This window comes from Dendronephthya gigantea, unplaced genomic scaffold, assembly GCF_004324835.1.
Source record: "Dendronephthya gigantea isolate DGI-Jeju-01 unplaced genomic scaffold, DenGig_1.0 000024F, whole genome shotgun sequence".
NCBI lineage: Eukaryota > Metazoa > Cnidaria > Anthozoa > Malacalcyonacea > Nephtheidae > Dendronephthya > Dendronephthya gigantea.
In genome coordinates, this window is record NW_021163034.1 from 1,540,001 (window position 1) to 1,564,056 (window position 24,056).

General features: G+C 36.0%; 2 protein-coding genes across 3 annotated transcripts; one reads left to right on the plus strand and one right to left on the minus strand.

The window, feature by feature from the left end:
- Positions 1 to 4,574: 4,574 nt before the first annotated feature.
- LOC114522916 lies at positions 4,575 to 14,756 on the plus strand. Its single transcript, XM_028543699.1, has 6 exons — positions 4,575 to 4,839; positions 6,660 to 6,716; positions 7,388 to 7,632; positions 10,116 to 10,245; positions 12,033 to 12,257; positions 12,866 to 14,756. Exons 1-6 carry the CDS (start codon positions 4,770 to 4,772, stop codon positions 13,549 to 13,551), a joined length of 1,413 nt encoding a protein of 470 aa, XP_028399500.1. The 5' UTR covers positions 4,575 to 4,769; the 3' UTR covers positions 13,552 to 14,756.
- A 905-nt stretch (positions 14,757 to 15,661) lies between these two features.
- Positions 15,662 to 24,056, minus strand: LOC114522933 (DNA ligase 1-like). Of its 2 annotated transcripts, none has more exons than XM_028543717.1 (15): positions 23,905 to 24,056; positions 23,727 to 23,761; positions 21,941 to 22,135; positions 21,365 to 21,514; positions 20,702 to 20,941; positions 20,498 to 20,630; positions 20,141 to 20,175; positions 19,797 to 19,838; positions 18,836 to 18,904; positions 18,509 to 18,549; positions 17,584 to 17,989; positions 17,406 to 17,504; positions 17,007 to 17,117; positions 16,786 to 16,871; positions 15,662 to 16,362 (listed from the first exon to the last, which is right to left on the minus strand). In XM_028543717.1, exons 1-15 carry the CDS (start codon positions 23,999 to 24,001, stop codon positions 16,269 to 16,271), a joined length of 1,833 nt encoding a protein of 610 aa, XP_028399518.1. In that variant the 5' UTR covers positions 24,002 to 24,056; the 3' UTR covers positions 15,662 to 16,268. The 2 variants fall into 2 exon arrangements, with proteins under 2 accessions (XP_028399518.1, XP_028399517.1); XM_028543716.1 differs by having other exon boundaries at positions 18,836 to 18,902; positions 19,786 to 19,838.

The following is a 24,056-nucleotide window of genomic DNA, read 5'->3' on the forward strand; positions in this document are numbered from 1 at the left end:
CACTTATTGACATTGGATAACTGCATGTCTAATAATACAATATGACAGAAATTTGTCTTGCATCATTTAAATGTGTATTCGGTATTTAGAGGTATTTAGTTGTGATGTAAAGTTTCAGTAAAGATTAAAATTCAAACTTTTTCGGTAAGAAAAAGGAAACACGGTTGCAGAAACATTGGCGTGATATTGTTTTTAGTACATGCTTCCGAGGGGCCGCGAAGTGTTTAACAAAGAAACTCAAGTGGTTGAGGAAAAATCGCGAGTCAAAAGCGGTTAGATGTACTGTCAAACATGCAACGTTACATTGCACTGCCGATAACTGCAGATCTAATGCTTAGCTCACACGTCGTGTTTTGGCATGATAATAGCTGCTTAATAGGGCTTAAAGTGCCTATAGGTATCATGCTTGCGGATTTCGAATATATAAAATTGTTTAAGGTATTTTAAAAAACTTTGCAATACATTTTGTTATAAAAATTAGTCTTGCAGGATTTATTAGCCTTAAGCAATTCAGCCTTAGGGCTGCAAAGTAATTTTAATACACTATCTAACTATCTATCTATCTTAAAGTCACCGGACATGACGTCAAATCATGAATTTCGTGCAACTGAGACAAAAGAAAACTTATTTGCAATTCAAGTTTATCATCTCATCTAATAACATCTATTGGGCTGCATTCGATCGAGGCAACTAGAATGATCGAGGACGAGGCAACTATAGAAGTTTTTGTCATGACCGCAATACGAATTTACATATTGTCCGGAGCTTCGGGAGATTTGCCAGCGCACTGACTATAAAATACATAACCCAAATGAAACTGAGCTTCTTCGCTCTCATAGCAAAATTCATTGCAATTTTATCGCCGAAAAATTGACAATAAGTATGGGTCTGTCTCGCTCAGTCACGTTTTACGCGTACGCACATGCAAGTCGAAGTTTAACTAATCCATTTAAATTGATATAACTAGATTTAGTACATTCATGCAGCTGTTAAGTTAAATGAGAGCTTGGAGAAAGCGCAGCTTCTCAGCCCGAAAAATTCGTGAGAGTTGTCATGAAATACAAGGAAAAGGTCCTGAGGTGGAAACATCAAAACGTTCTCTTGTATATTTTTGACATTTGCCAAACCACATTTGATGAAAAGTTTTTTGGAATATATTTTAAACCAATTTAGGGAGGGGAAACATAAAATGCAACTTGCGTCACAAACACCTCGTCCCATGATTACGAAATCACTTTTGTGATGTTATTAACTTTTTCACTTATTGAAGTAACGTGAAGTATCAACCTCCGCTGATATGTATTTGCAAATACCGTGGGCGCATTTCTCCCTGAAATTTGCCAGAAATGTCTTTTATCATAAAAATAACGAAGTGGCTATTCATACGGCACCCGTATCGATAAATCACTGTGCTATTCGTACGGCACACCACTGCACATGCGTACTCGTTTACATTTTCATAATACAAATACGAAAAAGTATTTAAAAGTATTTAAAACACCTATCGACCATACTAACGATATTTTAATTTGTATGTAAATCCAGACGTCTTCTAAAAATGGCTCATATTTTGAGCGGCTTGATAAAATATACGTGTTTTATAAACACACACAAATACGAGCAATACTCCCTAGTACTACAACGCACGATTTCAAGCCACTTGCGTCAACATTTCACTGCCAATGCTGTAGTTTAAAATGACGTAAGATACCTTTTAAAATAAAAATAATAGTTTTATCACATGTCTTTTGTCCTCCCGTATCCCAACTTGACCTTCGTTATTCGTACGGCATGCACATTGTTTGATTTATAATAATATAAGAAAATTTATATTTTGGCAAAAATCTTATGTTTCATTATGTCATTCTAGTTAATTATTCTACATTGAAACTGTAGATTTAAATATAGTGAAGTGTGTACACTTTTTAAAATTACCTAGGGGGAGTGGCTTGGGAAGGAATGGTGAGGCATCATGGCTATTAAATAGGTTAGGCTTTTGATGCGGGGGGGGGGGATAAACAAAAAAATTAATAGTACGAAGGGGGGACACCATTTAATTTCAGCTTATTTAGGAGGCTATTTACTGTAACATAATACAAATTAGAAAGTCCCTCCTTCTATAAATAATTACCAATCAATGTATGTGTAATTGCATAGTCACCTCTATTGTTATATTTATATTGTATATTTTGTATACTAAAACTTAAAACACAATGTGCAAATATGTCACAAAGCCATGTCATTCTTAATGTTCAATGACATACAATGTATGAAAAGGATATGATTTAAAAGCCAATAACACAACCCTGCTTCTACCCTGTACAGCAACCCACAGTGGTAATCATTTAAAACCTGTTTCCCTATTTTTAATATGATTAATATCTATTAACTGAGGCACAGAGACTGAGGTGAGGTGTTCCCTTAACATGTAGAACATTAAAAGAATACCAGGGTTAATATGCATACAATATTAAATGGATTTTAACCTGTTATTGAGCTGGCAATTAAGGGTAGCCTCCCTCTAGAAAAAATATTGTTCGATGTTACACAACGGAAAATAACAAAGTAAATTCACTTTGCTTCAATTGAAATGAGTCTAACGTATTTATGGTTTTACTGTAGATATTTTACTTATAATCATTTTGCTAAAAGTATATAAGTTTGATTATAAGCAAAATATTTTGCATGGATCATGTGATCTTTGTAATGAAAATTGTAATGAAAACATTAAATTAAATATATATATATATATATATATAATTTAATGTTTTCATTACAATTTTTTGAATGAATAAGTTGCTACTTCAATACATTTCATGCAACAAGCAATCAATATATTGCCTTGTTGCATGAAACTTGAAGTAGCAACTAATTCATTCAAAAAATTGTAATGAAAACATTAATTAAATGCTCTACAAAATTGTCTTGTATTGAGCACTTTCTATTCTTGTATATATATATATATATATATATATATATATATATATATATATATATATATATATATATATATATATATATATATGTTATGCTTCATGGCCATGTTATGCTTCATGGCCATGATCCTTTACACAAGTTCGACAAACCCAGGTTTTTGCTTTTGGTGCTTCTGCCTTTCCAGTGCACTTCAGGTGGTACCACTCTAAACATACATCACAGCCAATTGCTTTGTTGTTTTTCAGCTCTTTGGAACATGCTTTGCAGTCCCATGTTTTCTCTTTCTTTATTTTCTTTATCAGCAATTGCAGTGTTTGCCAGGCACTGTTTGAGAAGTGTTTCTTTACTCTGTATATATTGATTGTATCATCTAGGATCTTGGACCTCGCTCAAGTTTATGAAATTTGTCATTGTCAATGATTTCCTAAATGAAGTATAGCTTGACTTAATGACAGAAAGCAGAGGTTAAAGTGATGTATTTCTGGGTTGGGTTAAGACCCAGTATAACATGATTACTAGGGTGCCCAGGTCCCATGCATCATTTGTTTTGAGAGTTAAGTAAAATTGTGTAATTTGATGTAATATAATAATACAAATAATTAGCAATGTTTAGATATGCAAATGTGGCAGTTATTTGTACACAAGCAGTAGCAATTAGCCATCCTGACAATTTGGTCATGCTATGCAAATTTTATGATTATCATTATTCATTTTTTTAGAAATTGATAGTTTTCATGATCTATGAACACAGAAATATTTGCAAATTGTCAGGCTGGCTATGCCACTGTACACAAGCCCCTGCCACTACCTCCCCCACACTGCCATCAGTTGGTCCAGAGAATCCAGATCCAAATTACCTTCAAAACTGGATCAACTTCTTTATTATGCAAGAAAAAGTTTCTTTTTCCTAGAGGGGTTAATTAAGAAAAACAAGTGTTAAATTTTAAAAATTACTATATTTTAGAAAAAATTGCATAAATTGTATTGTAAAATATCACAAATAATACAATTACTCCCAAAAAGTTAAAAAATAAAAGTTACCTTTAAATTTCTTTGTCCACATTTTAGATAGTGACACATCAAGTATACAATAATACAAATATTTTTAATAATGCTCGGTACAATATTTGCATTTCCCGCGCTTTGGCGCGTTAGTACCTAGGACGCTGACAGGGCCAGATGAAGATAATACATTCAAAACAATGTGCCGTACGAATAACGAAGATCAAGTTGGGATACGGGAGGACAAAAGACATGTGATAAAACTATTATTTTTATTTTAAAAGGTATCTTACATCATTTTAAACTACAGCATTGGTAGTGAAATGTTGACGCAAGTGGCTTGAAATCGTGCGTTGTAGTACTAGGGAGTATTGCTCGTATTTGTGTGTGTTTATAAAACACGTATATTTTATCAAGCCGCTCAAAATATGAGCCATTTTTCGAAGACGTCTGGATTTACATACAAATTAAAATATCGTTAGTACGATAGTCGATTTAAATACTCATACTTTTTCGTATTTGTATTATGTAAATGTAAACGATTGATTTCCTGTAGTACGCATGTGCAGTGGTGTGCCGTACGAATAGCACAGTGATTTATCGATACGGGTGCCGTATGAATAGCCACTTCGTAAAAATAAATTTTACGTCAGTTTATAAATACCGCTAGTTTTCCCATTGCTTCGACGCGTAGAGCGTATTATTTTGCTTCGTCTTTGGCTTTTGGGATGTCGTGGAGGATCATCTCGTGAAACACTTCTGGACGTAGACTGAGTAAACATATTGAGAGTGACTTTTAAAGGATAAATAATCGTCGCTTGTTTTGGGACATGTCAGACGGCATAATCCAACAATGCCGTAAATTCCTTGTCGTAATTTTGATCATATTTCACGCCGAAGGTAAGCTACGCGTTGGGGATGTAATGATTTTCGTTATCGCTAGCCTAAAATCGATTTCGAAGCCGGTAATTTTTTAAATATCGCCGCTAAAGTTGACCAATTTTCTCGCCTGTAAATCTCCTTGTTTGACTCGCAATTTTGAAACGCAAGTGCAAAAGAACGTAGACACTTCACAATTATAAGGGGAAATAAGGAGACTGCTTTTTCCATGACTGCGTGCAATCTTAGACTACATACAAGTTTTTTATCCCAGTGCAGCTGCCTTTATACTTTATATTCATCGCTATAAAATCCATTTAAAATACACAACATTGAAATCGCGGTCGGGTCAAAAAATCTTTATTGATCGCGTGAACACCCCAAATCTACGTCCAAAGTCATAATAAATCGTACCAACGTGTCAGTATGTAGATTCCGTCGTTTTGTCGGGTTTTGACAAAATATAAGGTATACCTCAAGGAAGTAAGTTAAACATTTGGACATCAAGTTTGAAATTAGGGAGTCGATTACTGTTCAACATTTTTTTATATGTTTATTGGTTTATACGAGATGCTATAGAATTATTCATGCAATGTTAGAATGACCAGCTAAAAATGTATTCAGAAATGCAGGATCATTGTTTTGTCTTGAAAATTCATTGCAAAGGATTACTTAGGTACATAGTCCATTTATTTATTTTCTGGTAATATAAATAGATGGTTTTTCAAACCTGATGGGGTATATCTCCGTCTCTGTTGGGTGCCTGCCCTTGTGTTTAGGTCAGGTCAAAATCTCCATATATCCAAAGAATGAGAAATAGCCAAGCAATATATGATATGTAAAAAAACTGCATATTTGATGTGTATTCAATGTATGAAAAGTCTCATTTCTATCAGAGAAATGGTATTGAAACCAAATAGGGAAAATGAAGAAATCTAAGGAGATAAGTTTTTGCTGCCTTCAAAATCTCCGTCAGCTAAAAAGGGGCAATGTGTTTGGTACAAAATTTCCACTTGCCTTTCACTGAGAGGGAAAGTCAAAATCATTGCTTCTTGAGATACTATTGTCATAGCAATTTTCACAGAAAGTGTGGTATGTAGTGATGTCTAGGTTTTGTGAGACTTGCATTATTAACAAGTTGATTATGTTTCAAGGGCATTATATTTCAAAAAGCCATTTATTTAAGTGAAATCTTAGCAAAACGTTAGTAGCAGAGACCTTGTAAAAAATAAATATTGCCAGTTCTAGCAATGGAGAAAGGTCAAATGAAATTAGTAATTGTTCACCCTAATGTGTGATATTAACAGCTAATATAATAACAGCTAATATACAGTATTAACAGGTGATTTTCTGTACAAAACCTTAACTGTAGAGAGGACAGTTGTTTAAAGCCTAATTGGTGCTTTATGTATTTTATTTAATGTATCTATGAATAGCTTTTCTGATCTTGACTTAAATGAGAAATAAACTGTAAAATGTTTGATTTTTTGAATTTTTCTAAACCCATCTTTTGAACAGTCCATTCAGGGTGAATGAACAATATTTGAATTCATGTTCTTGTATGTTTGCATGGTGACATCATATAAGTAAATTAGCTTGTAGGTACACCACATAATATTTAATATCGCAATGCTTTCGGTCTGTTAACCCGTTCCTTCATCAGTGGCTTTGCAATATTAAATACTTATGTGGTATACCTATAAGCTAATTTATGTAATATTTAAATTGCTCTGAACATTGTGAGTTGGCATAATGTGTGATAGTAAAATATATGCAATTTCATTGACATTGGGAAATCTGATTTGTGGATAAGTACATTTTGTTTTCTATCTTCATTTTAGCACTGCAGCTCTCTTGGAAGAGTTTTCGTGGTAGAGATTGTTTTTGGCGTAAATTAGGTAATCTTCATAATCACATACTTAATAATCCAAATATGATGGTTGCAATGTCAAGACTATTGGTCTCAAATTTTTTAAACAGTTTAAAACTTGCATTCACTTTATACAACCTCTCCTTGACAAACTGCAGAGGCCAAGTTTTGAAGGCTCTTGTTGCCATTTTGCTACTTGAAATATGGTGGCTGGAAAAAGTATACAAAAACGTGACCAGCCACCACCACCACATCTTGTTATCCCAGATTCAGTGTGTCAACATTGTAGGTGCGGTTTTCTACTTCTGACAGATGCAAATGAGTTTATAGTTATGAATGCTCTGTGCAGAAGCACCCTTATTTGAACATCAGTGACTTATCCTATCATTCACATTCTATCAAAAGACGAAACTTACAACTAATAATAGACCATTTCAGTTTGCATGCAAATTAACCCATTTCAGATGTTGTGAAAATTTAACCGTTTCAGACCATGTGATTTGAAAAGGGTTAATTCAACCTCGTACCTCGTTAATTTGCATACCAGCTGAAAGATATTTATACAGAATTCAAAGTTTCCAGTGGTGATTTAAACCCTGGGTACTGAAACCCCCAGTGATAAAAACCCTGCGTAATAAAAACGCGGATACTGAAGTTCATTATTTCTATTCATTTTAATTTTCCTCCTAAATTTATTAGGAACAAGATATACACTCTTGCAAAACACAGATTCGTCAACATCCCGACCGTACGCTTCACTAACAGCATTCCATGACCTGAAACCTGGTGACCAAGTTCCCGGAAGAATTTGCATCACGTATCGTGCACGTAATATATGGAACACAGAAATAGTCTTGCTGCTTAATTCTCGCCAGCTTGAAAGCGTTCAAGATGATGAAAAACATGACATTTGTGACCGCTATTATACCCGTAATAGGATTAAGGTGGGTTTAAAAACCATGGAATATTTAATAATTATTGAATTCGGTTTTCACATGATATGAAGATTTATCAAGCCGAAGACGTTTGTCATTATTAACCGAAGCCGAAGGCTGTGGTTGATAATGACAAACTAAGGCTTGATAATTCTTCATATCATCTGAAAACCGAATTCAATAATTGTTTTATTATTTATTTAAAAGAATGAACATTACAAATTTACAACTTTGAATTGTTCGCTCGAATTTGTGTCGATTTCACATTCCCGCTCCCTTGGGACGTTGATGTCTTCGCCATTGGTACGACGTCAAACGTGGGATACTATACACTTAATATATGCTCCCGAGGGAAACAGTGAGTTTTGTTTTCCCAAGAGTCTGAATGTTTCCCGAGACGAAGTCGAGGGAAACAATGAGACTCGAGGGAAAACAAAACTCCCTATTTCCCGAAGTAGTGTACATTAAGTGTTTTGTTATATAGGAACGAAAACATACATGTTACACAACAATTTCATTTAAAAAAGAAACCCACTTTACTTTGTTATGTCAAGAAGCGGGCAACAATTTTTCACTTGTTTCCCTGGCGGGAAACATTGCATTTATTTAAAATCATGTGACTACAAATGAACCAATCACATTTAAAATACACAGAACCTATATAACAAGACTATTTATGACACGTTATGACGTAGCAACGTGCAAGAAAAATGTCGTATCACACGTTATGAAGTCAAACGTTGGACATGACGATTTCACCATAGACAATCCAAAAGAAAAAGGTGATTATTGAAAATTTTGATCTCTGATTGGTCGAGCGACCCGCGATATAATCACCTAAGCGGATTTTTCAAAAAATACTTTGTCTTTTGGATTGTCTATGATTTCACACATGGCTATTATCCAATCAGAGGTTGTTTATTATTTGAAATAAATAATAACTAACAATTATTCGCCGAAGGCACAGAGCATACAGAGGTTTGACTGCCATTAAATTTGCGTACCCCTGGCTTAGCCAGTGCGCTCAAGAGAGGCCTTCTCCCCCCGGGAAAGCATGCATATGGCGGCGGCTTGAACACATGTATGGAATATAAACAGCCGAGACAGAACTATCTGGAGAAATCGTATTTTTGACAAAAACGTTGCTTAATTTTTTTCTAAAAACCAGATTTTGTTAGTTCTTATCCTTTAGAAGAGTATAGAAGTGGGAGCGATCTGTTTATTTATATAGCGATGGCTATTTATAATGTTCGGGGGGGATAGGGCCTCTTTAGTGCACTGGCTAACAACATGGCCGCTAGGAACGCATAATTAATGCAAGGTCAAACCTCTGTATGCTCTGTGCCGAAGGCGAGGTGAATATCACTGAAAGCATGATTACGCTGAAAGCATAATTACGGTGTAAGCATTTAGTATATTTACAAAGGTGATTTATTGAGAAAGCGAATCTGTTGTAGAAAATACATGTTTTACAAACGTAAACAAATATGTGGACAGTTTTACAGCGATTTAAATAAAACAATGTTTTTCAATAAAACAATAAAACAAAGCTGAAAAGCGGTTCTGTAAAGTAGTTTTCTACCCTAATTTTTTCACTTCTTTTTTGTGCTTTTAGGTATAATTCAAAATAACGCATTTCTTCATCTGTCACTTTGGCAAAAACAACTCGCCGCCATTTTGAAAAATCCGCTTAGGTGATTATCGCGTAATAATCCAAGATAGCTCGACCTATCCGAGGCCAGAATTTTCACTAATCACCTTTGTATAATTATACTAAACATAATTAACAACTGTTGAAATATCTACTGTTCGACTGATTCGATTGAATACACCCCCCTCTTTCTAAAAGAAGCACATTTGGAAAGTGCATAAGTTATATGCAATGAAGGAAATAATAATGCGGTTTTGCCGCAGATCTGGGGCCGGGTGTACGGAGGCTGGATAGCGTTATTCATGATATAGTATCAACCCTTCTACTAAAATTGCTATAAAAAGAAAAAAAATAGTCCATTGGATCTAACAATTATTAACACGATCCTCGATTTAAGATTACAAAAGTTTAAGTTTAAGCTTAAAAGTTTAGAGGTGATACCGAACAACGGTCAATTTTAAAGCTATGGAGAAAAACACTCGGTATCTGCATGGTGTATAGCGCTATCTATCTTTCAAACAACCGGACACTGGGCTTTTCGGGCCGGTTGTACGAAGGCCCGGATAGCGTTATCCACCGGATAGTGATTTTTTTCAACCGTTCTAAAAATGCTCGAGATTTAATCAAAGTTATAGAAAACAACGGGCGATTTTAAAGCGATTGAAAAAAACCACCATCTGGTGGATAGCGCTATCGCCGGCTTTCATATAACCGGCCCCTGATGGGTTAATTTTTTGTACATTACAGAGCTTAGCAATTCATCACATGCAGTTTGCATCACGTTGATGAGTTCATTCGGAGACATCTCTTAAACAATTGTTTTTTTGTCTTTCCCTTCAAGGTCTCATTTAATGCCACCTGCCAGATACATCTGATAGGTGCAGTAGTGATAGATAGCTTACACGTGGAACTGATGGACGTGGAACAAACGACTACACCAGTACCTTCTTTACCTTCGACAACACTAAACGGTGAGTTTTATTTTGCATTAAAGTTGCATAACATCTAAAGGCCGATTGACAGGATGCGATTAGTCGTATACCAATTATGATTTTTGGCACTTAACTCGATGTTGGTAAATTCTAGAGGTTTAAAGGGTCTTAATTTCGAGTGGAGTTATACGCACTTCAAATTCGAGCCAGGAACAAATGATGGAAAAATTAGTCAAGTGTAGGTTCGATTCCTGCCGGAGGACCTATAGTTGACTCATTTTTCCATCAACTGTTCCTGGCTTGAATTTGAAGTGGATATAATTCCACTCGAAATTAAGACCCTTTAAACCTCTAGTCGTATGCGATTCTCATCCTGGGTTCCGGTTGTATCAAGCCCGTTTAGCTTAAACGGTGGATAAGTTCAAAATAAAAATCAAGTCTATCGTTTTATTCAAGAAGCAAACTAAATGTTTTTAACCTTAATACAAAGATACTGTTTACAACTACATATTCAGTGCATAATATTCAAGTTGACTCATTCAAGAGAGACCTGAGAGTGTTATTTAATTTTGACTTATCCACCGTTTAAGCTAAACGGGCTAGATACAAACGTATGAAAACGATTGCTCATAACGAAATTTAAAATGTGATATCCTTAAACGTATTTATTGTATTGGAATACATGATACGAGTCGTATAGCTCGCCAGGATATGAGTCGTATATGACTAATCGCATTGTGTAAATAGAATAGACCTTAATCCTCCACCAATTTCGGGTTATTGTAAGTTCAGAAAAACATTTTTTTATTATCAATATCAGTTAGTAAAAGAAAATGGCAACTAAAAGATAAAATTCACATGTTTCACTAAATGTCAAAACTGATCTTACGTGATTTTTACTCGCGTGGCGTTTTCAAACCTCGCCATTTTTATGTTGTAAACGCACAGGTTTTGGCGGGAAATGAGCACGTGATCGATATCTTCACTTGTAAAAATATGGAAAATATCTTACTGTGTATTTTTCATATTAGCTATACTGCTATAATGTCTAATATTATATCTCAACTGTAAATCATCCAATCAGAAAGCTCGATTTGTACCACGTGATCAGTAAATTAATCATGGAGTTCCATCGAATTTTTTCACATTATGCTATAAAAGTCGAATACCCCGCTGCAGCGGGGTATTCGAGTTTGCGTGTACCACGCGTGGATGCCTCGCACACGACTCGAGGTTGTCAACAATTTCAAAATGGAGGCAAAAGAAGCCATTTCACCCAGCTTTTGCGCTGCCTACACATTGTTTCGATATAATATATAATTTATAGACCTTCCGCTCGGGGAATTCGACGAAATATTACCCCCTCGGGAAGATATATCCCTCGGGCGAAGCCCTCGGGATATATCTTCCCTTGGGGGTAATATTTCGTCGAATTCCCCTCGCTCCAGGTCTATAAATGATAACTATATCTTCAGTACTGTCAGCCTTTAAGGCGGTTTTACACTATACAACTTTCCTTGCCACTTGCAATGGCATCTAAAGTTGTCAAATACGCGCATTTCTTACGATATGCCATTGAAGTCAAAAGAACTCAAAAGTTTTTTGAATTCAATGCGATTTTGAGTTCAATGCGATATGCTAACGTTTTCGTAGCATTTCGAACACTCTAAAAATTAACATCCCTCAAATTTATAATTGCATTCCAAGTTCCATGGGAAATTGCACATTGTAACAGCGCACATGCAAAATGTGTAAAAACAGACGAAAAATTTTTTTGCGAAAAAAAAATCTTGTTTGTTGAATGAGCTATAACGATATGTATTTAGATACACCCACAACGGACGTTGGCGACATCCAGTATGTCGGCGTTGTCGTCGGCGCGATATGCATAGCACTGTTCACCCTCTTCAGCTGCCTCACTATAATCTCCGCAAGACGAAGTAACCAAAGAGATTCGAGACGTAGGACCGTGGCCTCGGCCAGCTGCCAGGAGGAGGAAGATGTTGGACCAGACGTGGTCGCTGATAATGCTCCACCGTCTTATGATGCAGGTTTGATGATGCCACTTCACTAAATAATTTATTGCATGTCCATTTTCATTTATGTGGAAAATGAAACCTGTTTTTTATTTATTGACGACTAAAACGCACAACCTTAACACTACATTTCACAGTCGGATAAATCAACTGTGCACCCTCATGTGAACAAAATTCTACAAATTGGACCATTCTCCTATTAAACTATATTTAAAATTTGAAATATTCGTCAGTAGAGCTGGAAAGAGCAACCGAAACAGCTACAAAGGGTGTGGGGGTATGCATGTATTACCAGGGGGAATTTCCTATATTCAAGGAAGGTTTAGGGTGAAAAAAGAGGACTTTACTCAAATAGATACTAGCAAACGTATCAATTCTGGCTACCAAATTATACCAGCTCTATCCAGGTGACCAGAAAGTTGGATAAAACTGAGTTACTGCGAAAAGAAGAGTTTTACGATACATTATGTGATGTATAAAAAATATAAAGAGCAATGGTCCCATTTTTTAAGAAAATTCTCCATATAATCCTCCTGGAGGAAGGTTGATTTTTTTTTCGAAATTTTGTTCAAGACACAACGATTCGTTGAACCCTTGAGCTACCATAGCTTTTGTTATTTCAGTCATGGCATGCCCTGACCTGTATCCACCCACGCCCCAAGATACCCCTCACGCTACTCCCGAAACCACGCCACACCTCTCGCTGCATAGACGAGCATTGCTGAACCAACACGTCGGCTCCTTAGCGAGCTCTGCTGGATCGGCCACACCCCAACTTCATCGTCAATCATTTACGCCCACCATAGCTAGTGACGAATGGGACGATATACCGGAGTACCCCCCTCCTCCTTACCCTGGCTTAGCCAACGGGGATATCTCCGCGCCTATCCGCGAAGACGCCATGGATGATGTCACGGTGGTAGAAAGTACCCAGGGTGAAATGCCCGGGGTTGAAAACCCGGGGGCGAGTCAACTCAGCAGTGAAAGCTCTGGAACGTCAAGTCCCAATCAGAACTCGCCGTCACCAGTAAATGAAGACCAAGAGAATCCCTGGGTACTGAACAATATCGGACATGGTAATCTTAGAGAACGACAGAGTAACCCCCCTGATAGGGGTACTACGGAACAATACCCAATGCGGGTAAGGACAGCTTCAGCTGATAGTGGCCACTCAAATCGAGATAGTCCAGAAGAGTCGAGGTCAGATAGTCCTGTCTCTGGCGCGGGATCGGATACTGAACAGGACAGGACACCAAAGACAATAGAGGACACGGCGGGACACGCGGTCAGGGTCGCTGTTACTGTTTAACGCGGTACAGTATTTATTTTTAATCTTCAAGACATATTGATCTCCACTGAAACCTGACGCGGAAAAGACATGGCACAAGTTTTAAACGTGTAGATGGTGTAACACACAGTGGTCCTTGGAACAGCGAAAGGCGTAATCACAAATAGGTTAACTTAAACTACGCGGCTGAAAAATGCCATTATAATATAGAACCTATTTTTTACCATCTCTTTGTTAGGATGGATGCAGGATGTGCAAGCAGGGAACAAAAAAGCTTGTTTAGGTCCAAGTGGCACGCCCAGCGAATAGTTGCGATAAATCGTTAACAATGGTAAAGAAATTTTCCAATCATTTTTATTATAATCTATTCTCCAAAGAGCGCCATTGTTTATGGTCTTTACTTTCAACTTTCCTTTACGACTAACATTGATTCAGAACGTGACGCACACTGACCTCCTAACCATTGAAACACATATGGTTGTTCAGAGACCTTTTGGGGGTTTGCCTGATTTTGTGAATCTTCTCAGTTGGCTCTTTGTGTATTATAAGACCAGGTAGTAAAACAAGTTTAACCTCTCCCTCACCCCTGCTTCTCCAGAAAAAGCTAGTCAAGACAATTACTTCACGAGAACCGGCATAAGTGCTACTCAAAATGATAAAGGAAAGTCTAACTCCATTCAGCCCCAAAATATCTTTTGTGTATAGCTATATAAACAAATTTATACTTCGTTACAATTTTCAGTCTGGGAAATTTCCTTACTATTAACTTCCATTTTGTGTCGGAACCATTTTATTTTTCCTCGTCTGTTCCGCTGAGCGAACTTTTTGCAATATAACCACTTTGTCGCACAAGCTTTTTTTGTCGCTCGTTGGCAAATCGCTACATATCATGTGTTCAGAAACTTACGTATAGTCATTTGAACGTTTGTTTACTCCACGTGGAACCAAACGTATTCCAATTTAATCACCAACGCATCATAGTCCATATTATTGCAAGAGTGTCAAGTATTATCGTATCCAGGTGATCTTAGCCAATAAGCGCTCAGGGGTCGGTTGTATGAAAGCCGGATAGCGCTATCCACCGGATAGTGGTTTTTTCAATCGCTTCAAAATCGCCCGTTATTTGCTACAACTTTGATTTAATCTTAGTGTTCCTAAATCGAAGATCCTCTTTAATAATTGTTGCTTCCAAGCTGAAATTTTATCGCTTCTCGAGCATTTTTAGAACGGTTAAAAAAATCACTATCCGGTGGATAGCGATATCCGGCTTTGATACAACCGGCCCCAGAAGGATTGTAGAAATAGAAATCCATTTTTCAGTATTTAATCGATTATATCTTTACTTTTGTTGTTCTTATGGAACCAGTCGAGCTCTGACATAAATTTTAAACCGAAATGAAGTATATTTCAAGAGTTATTAAGTTGTTTCAACCGAGAAATAGATTTTTATTTCACAACTAGTCCCAGTCTTTTCCCGCCATTGTGAGTCACCTGGATACAACATTTTATTGTAGAAACGGGGAAAGATGGAAATGCGATATTTATAATAAATTTATTGTAAAATTATGCTTAATTTCAATTAGCATGCCCACCAGAATGGTTATTGCTGTAATTAATTTTATATCACCCGAAAATTTGAATTAATGACCAGTAATTAATAACATTCAATGTAATTATAGGTAAAATATACCTTGTACAGTAATAACTCATTTGCGAGTTTTCGTATTTTGGTGTATCTTAGGAAGCAGTGCTGCGTGTAATTCTCCAGATGAATTAGGTAAATCCACGAGAGTAACACAGGCGTGGTCAGTTACAATTGATTTAAAAAACTGTTCTTACGGGCACTGCATGGACAAAACTATTTGATCGTTGAATCAAATTAACAATCGAACTTGTACCAGTCAATACGTTGCCGCTTCTTGAGTGAAATTCACTGAGGCCGCGTTCAGACTGAGGCTGATTATGTGCACACGGTAATGTTTTCACATTTGTTTTCATTTGTTTCAAACACCGTCAATTTACAATAGAAATTGAAGCTAATTTAACGTATTATGCATATGCATAAGAGTAAAATAGACAATGAAAACGCTCAAAAACGACGTTCGTGTGCACATAGACTGAGTGTCCGGCCTGGTGTCCAAGAACAGGTATTACCTCCAGAAGTAATACTGTAATACTCAAAAAAGCACTGCGCTCAGCATGTTTTACGAACTAATTTTGACTTTGGGCATCAACTCAATTTGGACGCAGCCCTGGTGAATTACTACTTTTCAAAAACTCTGGGTCAATTCAATATGAACGATGCCATCCATGACATTGACCCAGTTTACTTCACTAATGGAGCAAGCAAAGGGCCCAGGAAAACTATGCCAATATAAATATCCCAGTAGCCAAAAATCTTGATATCTCATTTGTATTTACTTCCGCGTCATTGGTTTAGCTTTTTATTGAGCATTGGTTTAACCTACCCTCTTGATTAAATTTGTCAAGTTCTTGAGGTTTTTGAATCCCCAAGTCATACCATAGTTAATTTTGTCGTATACATTGCAAACGTTTGAATTGATTCCAACAATTTAAATTTAATACTAGTTGAAATACGTAAAATTTAAACCAAAATTTAAAATTCAAATACTATCTTCTTCTATCCTATTTGCAATATAATACTTTAGTTATTAGTCTATGTCTAGATTATATGAAAATCTAGATTTGAAACCTTTTTTACATTATAATGAAATATCTCAGCTATCTTGAAATAAGTCATCCAGTTGTTTTACTAGTTCATCGGAGCGGCTCTGTTCCGTTGTTCTTGGATGTCTTGTTGTTGTCGTCAACCTGCAATAATGGCGGGTTTCTTTTTAATCTTAAGTTGAGGTTTTTCGACTGTATGGAATATAAAAGACATTTAACGTCTTCAGTGGATTTCCAAGGAAGAGTGTGGATAATTCCCAGAAACTGTGGGACATACGTCCTTATTCATTGGCATTGGCCAGTTAATTCCTGATTGTGAAAACAAGGGGAGATTTTGTTTTAAACTAATCGGCATATTTACACTTACAGTTTTTCAGGCAAAGCCAATCAGAATGCCTAAATTTTTAATACTTCATACAAAAAGGTAAATAATGTATCTTTTTACAGGAAGTAGTCAAAATTTATGCATTCTGATTGGGTTACTGAAAAAGGTAAACAAACTTGCTGATTTGTCTAAAACGAAATTCTCCCTTGTTGATTTTGAATATAATTTTGAACTGTACTTACTTGGATTTTAATTGTAATGATTTTGCCTGCTCTTCGAGTTCTTTTTCAATTTCTTTTTCAGCAGCATCGATCTCTTCCTTGCTCACCTTGATTTTGAAAAAATCACTCTCCGTCAATGTTTAAAAAGTTACTAAACTACACTTACCTGTGTGGTGAAGTCGTTAAATCGTTTCATAGAGAGATTGAATTTAGTTTTGCATATCAAGTACATATCATAATACCGGTGCTTCTTTTGGTTGTTTCAATTCTTTTTTCTGTTTCTCCAGATCCTTCCTAATCTCTTCCTCACCAGCATCAATATCCGCCTTGCTTAACAATCTCTTTTCTTGCTTCTATGTAAAAAAAACAAATTGAAAATGGAAAAATATCGTAAATTACATTAAATATGAAATAAATTGAAAACAAATAGGAAATAGAAAATAAAAGAGAGTTACATTTTTTGAGCACGAGATCACCTTATCCAATAGACCTTTTTCATAATGACGTCAAACGCGGAAAGTCTGATGTTACACGAAGTCTGATTGGCTCGATAGTTATGTGGAGCCAATCAAATTTCGTGTACAATCGGACATTTCACGATTGACGTCATTATAAGGTCTATTATCCAATATATACAATACCTTAGGTTTCTCTTTTTTCTTTTCTTTCGCCTTCTCGTCTTCCTCCTTGTCCAATTCCATCATCTTCTTTTCTTCTTCACGTTGCTGTTTCTCTATATCCTGGCGAAAAGCATAAAAAAAACTTTAAAAACAAACTCTTTAGGAAATTTAAAAGTTAAAAGGAACGTGAAAAACGTACCCTTTGAATTTCCGCTTCAGCTTCTTCGATTTGTCTTTCCATTTCATCCGATATGCCGCTCTTCTTTTCTATTGGTTCATTATCGTCATGTGACAATGAATTCTTCTTTTCTATTGGCTCCTTCGTACTATGTGATTCATCCTGGTGATTTTTTGTTGGCGTTGCTATTGTTTTATGTTCTTCATGCTTCTCAGTGGTCGGAACCTTTTTGGTTGGCTCAGTGTGAGCGGTTGTCGGCGTCTCGGTGTGTTTTCTCGCTGCTTTCTCTTCCTTTTCCTCATCGGCTTGTGTCGTCTTCTCTGTCACGGGATGTTGCTTTTTCTCCTCGTCTAATGACTCCATTAACGCCAGTGAATTCGATAATATTTCTTTTAAATACTTCTTTTGTTTTTTGGATTCATCTGAGCTTTGAAGTAAAAAAATACATACACATTTCTAGTTTATGTATGCCACACTTTTGGGCGAGCAACTGTTCCACGACAACTCTTCCTAAGGGTGGATTTCCACGCAGATAAATAGTTCGCTATCAAAAAAATCTTCTCACAGTTTTTTTTGAATTTTCACAGCGTGAATGAATTTGTTTAACTTGACTGATCTTATTCCAAATATTTCGCTAGGGAAAACCTGCATCCTCTTTGCTCGTTATAATATATAAATTAAATTATTAAATAAATAGAATTAAATTAAATTGGTAAATTTTCGTCTGGCAAGTTCTATCTGTTCTTTTATTTGCAATTATACCTGAAAGGAAATTCTCACAGAAAATTTGGTTTATTTGTGAAATAAAACTCGTCTGTAACCGTCCACATGCAATATTTCTCCTAATTATTTCTCCTTTGTTTATTTGTCATAAACAAAGCATACGTGAATGCATGCATGTTGCATGTCCTAGGACAAAGTTAAATATTTTTAAAAGCCATCAAACCTTTTCTTGGCACCAGATTTTTTATTTTCATCCCACTTTTTCTAAAAGGTGAAATAAATGCATTGAACCTCAAGTGTTTGTAGGTACAGTTGCTTGGGATATATTATGACAAAACTAATTAATTTCTGATAATTTCTTTCATGCTTGTCCCAGCAAATTTGTCTATGATTGTATGTTTTCAAGAAAAAACATTTAATGTAATACAATTATTTTAAGACGTTCATCAACAATGAATTATCGATGTAGGTGGCGATCTTTTGGCGAAAACAATTATTGATCATTATCTTGATGATAATCATGCATGAATAGGTCCAGTATTTTTCTTACCTCAAGATCATTCAATAATGCATATAAGTCGTCATCCTTTTTCTCTTTCTTTTCGATTTCAAACGTTCTGAAGAAGTGAAATTGTTTCTGCTTAAGGTGGCTCCCTACAGTTTTAAGAATATTGAAAACTTGTGGTTTTGATTTAAAATTTTAGCACGAGATTTCTTGGTAAGAAAAGAAATTTCCCAGATATATTAACCAACATTCTAACATTTAGAAATTGCCCATAAGCATGACGTCATCACCGTTGGTATGGTAACAATGGCGATTCAATATGGCCGACATTTTACCTATTCACGCATTTTACTCGAAAACAAGTTCGGTTACCCCAATTTTTTATTTTATAAAAAGTTTTCTTACAAAAAAATGGGAAATTTGAGCAAGTTTAAAAAAATTCTATAGAGCCAAAATTATTAAAAATTAAAAAACGTGATTTTTCGTTATAGAAATTTTTTTGATCTATAGAATTTTTTTAAACTTGCTCAAATTTCCCATTTTTTTGTAAGAAAACTTTTTATAAAATAAGAAATTGGGGTAACCGAACTTGTTTTCGAGTAAAATGCGTGAATAGGTAAAATGTCGGCCATATTGAATCGCCATTGTTACCATAACAACGGTAATGACGTCATGCTTATGGGCAATTTCTGACTGTTAGAATGTTGGTTAATATATCTGGGAAATTTCTTTTCCTTACCAAGAAATCTCGTGCTAAAATTTTAAATCAAAACCACAAGTTTTCAATATTTTAAAAAATTGTAGTGAGCCACCTTAAACTGGTTGTAAAAGCCATACTATTTCGTTGACTAATTCAAGATTTGTTCACAAAATTCACAATACACTTGAAAGACAGTAGATTTATAAACTCTGACTTTTCCCGTCTTCAAATTGTCTGAATCTGTCTGATGTCATAACAAAAAGAGAAAAAATCTAGGAATATCTTGAACAGGTACCTTTTATCGCTTTTATCGCTTTCTTGAGCTTTGCGAAAACCTTCAGGAACATCCTGGCAGATGATAAATTGTTAATGCAAGGCCAATGCGGTTGAAAACATTTTTCTTTACAATAATACTCAAATTCCGTTCTATGAACTATGCAACTCTTCTGAGATTGGTGAACTCTAATTTTTGGTGGAACGCTATAGTTATATTATCTTTTTCGAAATCGCAGGGGAGCGCTCCTAAGATAGGTTTGTATGCTTGTAAGAGCGTTAACATTGCAATTCTATTAGAATGGATAGAAGATGGGGGGGGGGTGATATTTACCATGAACAGAACGAGGATTCGATTCACAATATATAGCATTCACCTTATTGTTTATTAATGCATCCAATGGCTTTTCTTCTGTTGCGATATTAAAAAAGAAGTAGAAATAAGTGAATGATTATTTCCATGGGAGGGGAATACTGGTGATGGTTGAGTCGAAGGGTGGTTGAGTGGGTGAATGGGTGGGTGGTTGAGTGGGAGGTGGTGAATTAGTGAGTGGGTGATTAAGTGATTTGGCGGTTGAGTGCGCTGGTGGTTGAGTAGATAAGTGGGTGGTGATGAAGTGGGTTAGTGGTTGAGTGGGCGGATAGTTGAGTGGGTTTGTGCTTGGTGAACGCTAGCTTACACTTGGTAGCATTGAATATTCATAAATTAACACATGGTATGTCGCCAAACTTACCTGGAATCTTGCTCTTTGCGAAGAACTTGTAGACTCCATCCTGTAGTCTCTCTTCGAGTTGTTTCGTCTTCTCATTGGATAGCTTGTTTCGCGACCCGACGGCGGCAGCCAAGCCTTTGACGAGATATTTCATCTACGATAGAAATGTGGTATATACAAAATGTGTTGGTAACGCTTGGTTTTTATACTCATGATGCTACTAACCTCATCGAGATTCAAATTGTCTTTGGTAACTTTGTCCTCCACCATTTTTTCCAGTCCCAAGATCTTGTCCTTGTCCGACATTGGTTCGCCCGCGTTGTTTTTGTTCGTTGACTTGGAAAAACTCTTGACATCTTGCTGAACATGCTCTATCATAGTTGCAATTATGTCCTCTGTTGTCTGCTTAGAAATCCCAAAGTCTTCAGACAATGCCTCGATGCCACTTCTGATCATATGTTTCTCCTATAAATCGAATAAAAAGATATTCCCTTTGATCAAAAAATCATGACAGTATTAAGGCCATGTTACACGGTGCAATTTTTCTTGCAACTTGTATGCAATTCTACTTCTAAGAGATGTAAATTAGTGAAGAGTCTTGCAGAAGAAAAGTGCATGAAGTGTAATAAACACAAAAATTTCGTTGTTCCCAAATATACATCTCTCAAAAGCAGAATTGCATTGCAAGTTGCAAGAAAAATTGCATCATGTAACAAGGCCCGTTTACACTTGCTGCCATTTCATGTGCGATTATCTTTTTTGATAGATACGAACGAGTGAATTAGTTACGGATGTTCAAATAGGAGCTCTTACACGTTAGAGCATTCATAACTTATTACTCGTTCACATCTATCAAAAGAAGAAAATCGCATATATTTTGAAACTCACTTGTTCTGGGGAAATAAAACCACTTATTAACGGTGCCTCTAGTAGCTCTTCCAAAGCTTGCACGACTTTGCTTTGGTCAACATTTTTGGGTCCAGGATGCAAAGATCTGTCCGCTTGTTGCTCATATTTCACTTCGCGGTTGTTAATAATCTGCAAAGAAGGAGGAAACTCGATAAAGATAAAAGATAGCCCTGGGAAAGTTAAGACGGAGTAATTGAAAACTGAGTAAAGAAGGACGATATTGCTTTTGATTATAACTTGGGGCCGGTTGTTCGAAAGGCGTTTAGCTTAAACGGTGGATAAGTTCAAAATGGAAAACAAAATTATCTATTTATTGAACTACATGAGCTGAAATATTTCGATGCAAATAGTTTATTTCTCAATGATAATACATATTCAATCCATAAGGTGCAGGTATTCACAAGATGTATGAGAGTATTTTTGAAATTTGGCTTATCCACGGTTTAAGCTAAACGCCTTTTGAACAACCGGCCCCTGGAGGATTTTCTTAGAGACAAATGCATAGTTTATATTATAATATATAACTCATTCCTCCACAGTATATGCTTTACTTACCGTAACCACTGCCGCTAAAAGATTTGTTTTAAACTCGTCGACATGCTCTAGACTTGCGTTCATCTTTTTCGCTAGATGTGTGGCCGTTGCATTCACGAGACTCTCAATTTTTGACGGTGGATCGTCTCTTGATAGTTTGCTTGCTACTGTCTTCGCAACACGAAAAATAAATTCCTTGTTTTCATTCTCTTTTTCCTGTATGAAGTTAAACATGCTTTCAAAACAAATATACAGGGTTCTTGTAACTGCTATGCGAAAATATGATTTCAGAAAATGTAATATGCATGGAAACTGTGAAAAGTTAGTTTAATTGTGTTAAGAAAAAGAAGCCATATTGGATTTTGATTGATAACTTTTCATGTTTCCTGTAATATCGTCTACGACTTCAGTGGTGTCCTGATGTTAAATTATGAGCACTATTCATCCACCTCAGAAAGGATTTGCATGGAAACGTCCTAATTGGAACATTTTTCAAACTGAAAATTACCGAACTGCCGGGGTCAGAGTATTCTATGAAACGTGTTCAAGAAAGAACAAATGCCACATAAGGTATATATAAAAAAAAATTAAGCAGTGCTTTTCCACTGATGGTGAGGAATCTCAATCATGCATAATCAGTGTGAAAAAAAGATAATATCTAATAGATCTAATAGCTAATGCATCTTGTATCTTTTGCAAATAAAACAAGTTTGTAAGTTCATAATTTTGCACGCGGTAGCGTTCTAAGTTCTCTATATATGATCGCAATATGCATTTGTGGTGTAGCAATTTGAAAATGTTTATTTTTTAGGCATGTGATCGGATTGTGAGGCCGACATTAAATGTCACCTCTGCAGGTGGGATGAACCCGTGTTGAATTACAAGATTTCTTTCAGGTTTCATCCGAGTGGTAAGAAGTAACAATCACCTTGATACGCTACAGCCTACAGGTGTCTATGATGATTGTCATAAAATATCACTAGTGTGTCTGTTTAACAATCAATTTGTTTTACAAACTTGAGAAAAATGAGAACAGGCAGACAATGTCGCGAGTTCTAAGTGAAAGGTTTTTTATCGAGAGCTCTATTGTACCACCCAAGCACCCATGTAAGGCCCTGTTACATTGCTATAGATTATACTTGTTTTATATAGTCTCCAGGATCAGTTTTATTTAGAATTAATCATATATTTACTACCGCGTAAGTAAGATTAGCAACCACATTACGGAATTTCCAGAAAGAATTCTGATAGAGCTAAATCCCCCTGAATATTATTTGTGATTTGACGCCTACTCCCACAAGCAACGCCTTCCAGAGTTCCGTCCGTGGCGACTAAGAGAATTGCTTTCAAATGTCAGAGGCATCGAATCGATGTTTGTCAGCATTTGTCGCGAACATCTCGCTTCGGTGTAAATTGCATTCATGCTTTTTTTCGCTTTCCTGATACTTGCCATTCATTTACGTTTAAATCGCAAAGATAAGATGAAAGTAAAAGCAAGAGGCTAAGATCTGTAAGTGCTACAAAACAAATATCAATTCAAAATGTTTACAAATGTTATCCTAATTGAATCGCAAGTCACATTGCTGATGAATTCAGATATTGTTGCAAATAGCGACTAATATTTATCAATGACATATACGTATGCAATACCTTATTACCATGTTAAACGAAAGATGTGAAATACTACAATGTTTTATAGCAGAAAGGCCTTAACTTGGCGACTAATAAGTTAAATTACAACCGAACTTTGTCCTGTTGTAGTCTGTACGATGAGCGATTTCAAAACTCAATAAAATACAATACCTACCGTAGCCACGGGCACATCTGGCTTTGTCGTCGGGGCTTCAAAGAAATAAGGGAAATAAATTTGAGTTATTTTGACACAAAAATAACAAAGGCATGAGGCTGAGGAAATCGCGTTTGCATGGTTTTGAATCACTGCATGTCATTCGCGCAATCTATTAAAAAATTCGAGGAATACTCACCCGTAAGCGCTGGCAGCAATATGCTGAATAAAACTAAGATCATTGCTGAGGACAGCATCGTGATTTCGAGAGGGTGTATTGCTTTAAATCGCAGCATATAAATTCGTATGTTTAAACAGTCGAAGGTTTGAATTGTTTTAAACGGTCGAGTG

Excerpts from the sequence above, each read along its gene's own strand:
- LOC114522916 (XM_028543699.1), top strand. The coding sequence starts at position 4,770 with ATGTCAGACGGCATAATCCAACAATGCCGTAAATTCCTTGTCGTAATT. Across the intron at positions 7,633-10,115 it reads ATACCCGTAATAGGATTAAG|GTCTCATTTAATGCCACCTG; the intron begins GTGGGTTTAAAA and ends TTTCCCTTCAAG. Across the intron at positions 12,258-12,865 it reads TCCACCGTCTTATGATGCAG|TCATGGCATGCCCTGACCTG; the intron begins GTTTGATGATGC and ends TTGTTATTTCAG.
- LOC114522933 (XM_028543716.1), bottom strand. The coding sequence starts at position 24,001 with ATGCTGCGATTTAAAGCAATACACCCTCTCGAAATCACGATGCTGTCC. Across the intron at positions 23,762-23,904 it reads ATTGCTGCCAGCGCTTACGG|CCCCGACGACAAAGCCAGAT; the intron begins GTGAGTATTCCT and ends ATTTCTTTGAAG. Across the intron at positions 17,990-18,508 it reads AAATCTGGTGCCAAGAAAAG|CTCAGATGAATCCAAAAAAC; the intron begins GTTTGATGGCTT and ends TTTACTTCAAAG.